Genomic DNA, 6,453 nt, shown 5'->3' on the forward strand with positions numbered 1-6,453 from the left:
TTCAGGGTGAAAACCCAAGGTCTGGCCTTAACTGGTTGTGCCTGGCAGTGACCTTGGTGGAGACATTGTTTTGAGAGTGGGGACTATCTTCAGGGTGAAAACCTAAGATCTTTGATCGGGCGACGACGGTGTTGGAGCACTGTTCCCTTCTTGGAGGCGTCGTTTTTTGGAGAGTCTGCAATTCAGGTGTTGTCATGGTGGTGGATGTATTGCTGTTGTTAGGTCCGTGATACTGTAGCGGGACTTTTGTTTCTTAGTTTTCTTTTCCTTTTTTTGGCTGTGTGCATCCGTAGTGCCATTAGGGTGGTGCGTTGTTGCAGAGGCTGTGTGTAATTGGTATCTCTCGATATTAATATATTCCCTTTATCAAAAAAAAAAAAATTAGTGAGATCATGCTTACACCCCTATTATAGTGTAGTATATGAGCTTTGTTCCAAATACAGAGATCACCTGCAAAAAAAAATTTCCGCAGAATGATCACCTGCAATTTACATATCCAGTGTTACAGTTCCAACATACTATTTGTGTGCAGACATCGTCTTGGCAATGGACACGAAGATGTCCCTGCTTGGCGCCAAGGCAGCAAGCAGGCGGCCCCTGTCCGGCAGGCACTGCCTCACGGTCTCGTTCGCCGTGTACTCCCTCGCCCACCGGTACAGTGTCGGGTGCTCCTCCTCCGTCAGCAGCCGCACTCCAGCAATCTCTTCGAAGATCTCCATCCAGTGCGCAATCCCGCTAACGGCAATGTCGGGGAAGCCGATGGTGTCGCCTCCGAAGAACATCTTCCCATCTGGCAGCTGCCCCTCGATGAGCGTCAGGTTCGCCTTCGCCGCGCTGATGGCACTGGCCTGCTCCTCGCCGTCCGTCCACAGCGCCATCCACATGGACTCCCTGCACTGTGTAGGCACAGCAAAGCAGAGTGAAATTCTGAAATTTGGTTACTGATCGAACTAGTCCAATTCTTGATATATATGTCATATGTGCCAGTTCACTTACCTCCTTGTCCATGAAGCTGCCCCAGAACCGGGCGGCGGCGCGAGCGAGAGGGTCGGCCGGCATGAGCCGCGGCCCACGGAAGGCCTCGTCAACGTACTCGACGATGACGAGCGACTCGCAGATGGCCGGCCGGTCGCCGTGGAGGAGCACCGGCACCTTCTGGTGAACGGGGTTGTGCCTCAGCAGCAACTCGCTCTTGTTGTTGAGATCTTCAGTGATGAGCTCGTAGGGAACACCCTTCAGACGCAGGGCCAGCTCAGCGCGGTGCACCACCGGGCTTCCGAAGCAGCCGATTAGCTTCACCGGCTCGGACATCATCACCAGTGCTTTGCTTGCTTTGGTGTCTCACTAATTTCTTTGAGATATAAAGCTTCAGCCGCGCGCTTTGATCACCACACGCGAAAAAAGTAAACTAAATATATCTTTCGTCCTCGTGCAGTCCTGCCCACGATTACAAGAAAATTCAGAGCAGCTTTGGTCAAACCTTATGGCATGTTTTCCACGGCTGAAAGCCACTGGAAGCTTCGCAGCTCTAAACAAAACGGTTACATAATGATAATGTGTCAAGATGTACAACCAAAAGAAGGCTTTCGCATCATTTTTTTTTTTTTGAACAAGCTTTCGCATCATTTGGGAACCCCATCAAATATAACTCCTTTCTCGCCGTCAGTGCGGCAACTATAGGCGACAAAAATAGAGAAAATAAGCACAAAAGCTTAAATTTGTCAGTAATCATAAACCAAATTGCAAACAATAAAAGTTAAATGGAAGGTAATAATTTTGATTTGATCTAGATGTGTCTGGTTGTTTTCTACAACAATCTCAATAAGAGAAGTGAAGTATTAGCTAGAAAATTTGAAATGGCGCATTAATTAGAAAGTATTTCGGCATTTTTCAACGTTTACAATTTCAGATACTTATCATTTTCCCTAGCTATGGTATTTTTTCGGTACTGAGTCCATAAGCGGGACCTGACTAGGAGCATAATATTTTTAAATATGTATCACGGTAAACTGATATTTTTCTTTTATAGGTATCCCCAAACATTAATCAGAATATAATATACATGAGATGTTATATAAATATTTCTGTATAGTTTCGTTAAAGGAGATGCACGAAGCCTATTGGTGTGCGTTTTTTTCGTCGAGCCTTCGTCTTTGATATTGTCTCATTTCTGAAATGCCAAGAACCTTATTGCCATGGACTTTGTAACTTGACTAGGCTGGACTTTCGATCTTGACTACTGTCCAAGTACTCACTCCTTCTCAAAATATGATGCATATATTTTTTTTGGTCAGAGTCAAACTTAATGCACATAATATGAAAGAATATTTCATGATCATTCTAACAATATTGCTTTGAGATTATGTTTTTCTATATAGTTTATCAAACTTCAAGAAGTTTGAATTTAACCAAAAACTATAGGCATCCTATTTTGAAAAGGAGGGAGTAGATGCAATATCTTTTTAAATCCGGCCTAAATAAATATTACTATTTTCCACGACAAATTTCTTAATCTTCCATGACTTATATGCAAGTGTAACTCATGTCAAACTGGTAATATGGTACTCCCTGCGATCCATGGTAAGTGTCGGGTTTTAGTTCCTTTTTAGCTATGTCACCATCCGTAACCACTATTGTAGCCCCATTCTACATGAGCTACCTCTGTTACTTGTCAACAAAAAATCGAGCAAAGATGTTGGCTTGCTGGTAAAAAAACCGAGCAACATGCATGGGCCACCCTTCAACCATAAATTTGAAACCTAACTTGGCATGCCTCTGGTGATCAGCTTCGGAACCGAAGAGCAAGAAGTGATACTCGATTAGTTGTTAGCACAAAGTCAAAATAAACTTCAATCCGAGTACAATACTAGTAAATTTCTTTTTCATTCTTTTTTAGGGAAAACAATTGGCACTGCTTTCATTTGACTAGAAGAAAATGGGGTATACCACGCCTGAATTACAGCAGTCATAATAGGATCGATGAAACTACTAAGCAAACCATACATGTGAGATTTGTAAAAATTTGAATGTATATATAGACATTGAATAGAATCTAGATTCATCTAAACTTAAACTTTGGCAAATCTCACACAACCTTTATGGGGCGGAGAAAGTACAACATACTGTGATTTAGTGAAAAACCCGAAAAGAAACAAGGCAGGGATGTACTGCCAACAGCTTTACCATTGCCTGTGTGAAGCCCTGAGAACAGCCTAGTCTGGCTCCCTTGGTCGATGAGCCAGCTGATCCGGAAGTGATCTTCCAGCAAACAACCAAACTGCCGTTTCATCGACAATTTTGTTGAACACAGCTACAGGTGTGCAGTGTATCTTGATTTGCTTGATAGCTGATGGCGTGTAACTCACACGTTCGTTGGGAACCCCAAGAGGAAGGTATGATGCGCACAGCAGCAAGTTTTCCCTCAGAAAGAAACCAAGGTTTATCGAACCAGGAGGAGCCAAGAAGCACGTTGAAGGTTGATGGCGGCGGGATGTAGTGCGGCGCAACACCAGAGATTCCGGCGCCAACGTGGAACCTGCACAACACAACCAAAATACTTTGCCCCAACGAAACAGTGAGGTTGTCAATCTCACCGGCTTGCTGTAACAAAGGATTAGATGTATAGTGTGGATGATGATTGTTTGCAAAAAACAGTAGAACAAGTATTGCAGTAGATTGTATTCAATGTAAAGAATGGACCGGGGTCCACAGTTCACTAGAGGTGTCTCTCCCATAAGATGAATAGCATGTTGGGTGAACAAATTACAGTCGGACAATTGACAAATAGAGAGGGCATAACAATGCACATACATGATATGATGAATATTGTGAGATTTAATTGGGCATTACGACAAAGTACATAGACTGCTATCCAGCATGCATCTATGCCTAAAAAGTCCACCTTCAGGTTATCATCCGAACCCCTTCCAGTATTAAGTTGTAAAACAACAAACAATTGCATTAAGTATGGTGCGTAATGTAATCAATAACTACATCCTCGGATATAGCATCAATGTTTTATCCCTAGTGGAAACAGTACATCCATAACCTTAGAGGTTTCTGTCACTCCCCTAGATTCACGGAGACATGAACCCACTATCGAGCATAAATACTCCCTCTTGGAGTTAAGAGCAAAAACTTGGCCAGAGCCTCTACTAATAACGGAGAGCATGCAAGATCATAAACAACACATAGGTAATAGATTGATAATCAAAATAACATAGTATTCTCTATCCATCGGATCCCGACAAACACAATATATAGAATTACAGATAGATGATCTTGATCATGTTAGGCAGCTCACAAGATCCGACAATGAAGCACATGAGGAGAAGACAACCATCTAGCTACTGCTATGGACCCATAGTCCAGGGGTGATGAAAGTATAGAGATGGTAAACCTAGAGGGGGGGGTGAATAGGTTTCTACAGATTTTAATTCTTTCTTTGCAATATTAGGCTTTGCGGAATATAAAGGTGAGCCTAATGCAAACTAGGTGAAGCAACCTATATGAGGATACAACTAACTCGAGCACGAAGGCTCTCACAGGCGATTAAATCACAAGTAAGGAGTTCGGTTAGAGATAACCGATAGCACGCGGAGACGAGGATGTATTCCCGTGTTCCCTTGCTTTGCAACAAGGTACGTCACGTTTGGAGGAGTGGAGGTCCCACGAAGGATTCCCCGCGCCACGAAGGCTCACCCTATTCTCCGGAGCCTATCCCACGAAGGAATAGCTCACTCACTTGTGGTAGACTTTGAGGTAGCCTCCAAACCTTCACAATCTTGCCCGGAGCAAATCCACAGCCCGGATGCTTCCGGACTCCTCTTGCCCGCCTAGGGTTTCCAAGGAACCCTAGGAAGCAAGCTTCTCAATGAATACAAGGGGGAATGAGATTTGGCTTGGTAGAACGGTAGATCGGGTCCTCCTCTAATGATTCCCCGGAGGGATTTGAGTTTGGGTGGAGGAGGAGGAGATCCGAGGCTTTTGGTGTTTCTAGCAATGGAGTAAGAGGAGAGAGCTCAAGAACAGCTTGTAGTATGTTGCCTAACTGTTCAGAGGTAGGAGAATGCCTATTTATAGTGTTCTTCGAAAAATGGCCGTTGGTCAACTTGCCACATCAGATTTTCTTCGAGGAATCCGGTTGACCGGGTTTGGCGCCGGGCCGGCCGGCGCACAGGCCGGTCAAACCGGGCTCTCGGCCGGGCCGGCCGGTTTCAACCGGAGCAGGGACCGGAACTTGACCGGAGGAGCTTCGGACATACTTGGAATGCGCCCGGATGGCACAAGCGCGAAATCTGGTTGGCGCCGGGGCAGCCGGTCGGTAGCCCGGTCCGGCCGGGCCGGTGACCGGATGCGCCGGTCCCTAACCGGGCTGGAGACCGGGCGGCGACCGGAGGGCTTGCCCCTTTCTCGGATCCTGCCCGGATGGCACAAGCGCGGAGCCGGTCCTGACCGGGCTGGCCGGTGCCGAGGCCGGACCGACCGGGCCGGTGACCGGCCGGACACAGGAAAATCCCGTTGATTCTTTCGTCGAATTGGGGGGTCTCCATTGCCTTCTTCTTCCATTGATACACCTTTATACCTCTTTGGCTAATACACGGGAATCATCTTGTAGCCATGTATTAGTCCAAATACACTAGCACGGTGTCATTGTTACCAAAATAATGGATAAGGGTAAAATACCCTTACAATCTCCCCTTTTGGTATACGATGACAAACCGAGCTAGAGTCACAAATAGATATTATGAAAAGCTCTAAACCTTGATTCCATATAAGATATTACGAAAGCTCCCCCATAATGTGTGCACTTGGAGAATTTGCGTTTGAATGCAAAGTGCATCATTTGTGAAATATGAGAAGCTCCCCCAATATCTTTAGGAAACAAGCATGGTATGGAGATGTGCATATCAAGATATATAAGCATAGCACACATAATCATCCTAACATAGAGTAGCACACATAATAGTCGTCCATACACATCCATACACGAATTATTGGAAATAGCAAATGGTTCTTGAAAAAAAATCAAAGTAAACAAGCACAAGCCATATAAAATCCAAATAAAGCAACTCCCATGGCTTGTGGCAACACCCCGTGAATCCTAGACTCTACTCTATTCTCCCCCTTTGGCATCGGAACACCAAAAAGGCAAAGAAAAAGAGGAGAGATGCTAGCGCACCCATCAAAAGATCTCATGCCCAGCGGAGTATGAGCTCTCGCCATCATCACGCGTATCAGTAGCACCTTCATCTTCTTCATCATCATCATCAGTAGGGACACGAGCAGGCTGAGGAGGAGGACCGCCAAAGCCGTACCATGTAGGATCAAAGTTCTGGAACATCTGATCAGTGAGAGGAGGCATCTCCCAGTTAGGTGCATGAACAGGCTCCAACTCAGGGCCAGGAGGAGGAAAAGTGATATTCCGAGTGGCCATGTACTCATTCTGGCGCC

General features: G+C 45.4%; 1 protein-coding gene across 1 annotated transcript; it reads right to left on the minus strand.

Moving 5' to 3' along the window:
* Positions 1-407: 407 nt before the first annotated feature.
* LOC124667988 (glutathione transferase GST 23-like) lies at positions 408-1,317 on the minus strand. The gene is made up of 2 exons (XM_047205201.1): positions 997-1,317; positions 408-896 (listed from the first exon to the last, which is right to left on the minus strand). The coding sequence occupies exons 1-2, from the start codon at positions 1,312-1,314 to the stop codon at positions 519-521; spliced, it is 696 nt and encodes a 231-aa protein (XP_047061157.1). The 5' UTR covers positions 1,315-1,317; the 3' UTR covers positions 408-518.
* Between the last annotated feature and the right edge of the window lie 5,136 nt (positions 1,318-6,453).

Source organism: Lolium rigidum, chromosome 6, assembly GCF_022539505.1.
Source record: "Lolium rigidum isolate FL_2022 chromosome 6, APGP_CSIRO_Lrig_0.1, whole genome shotgun sequence".
Taxonomy (NCBI): Eukaryota; Viridiplantae; Streptophyta; class Magnoliopsida; order Poales; family Poaceae; genus Lolium; species Lolium rigidum.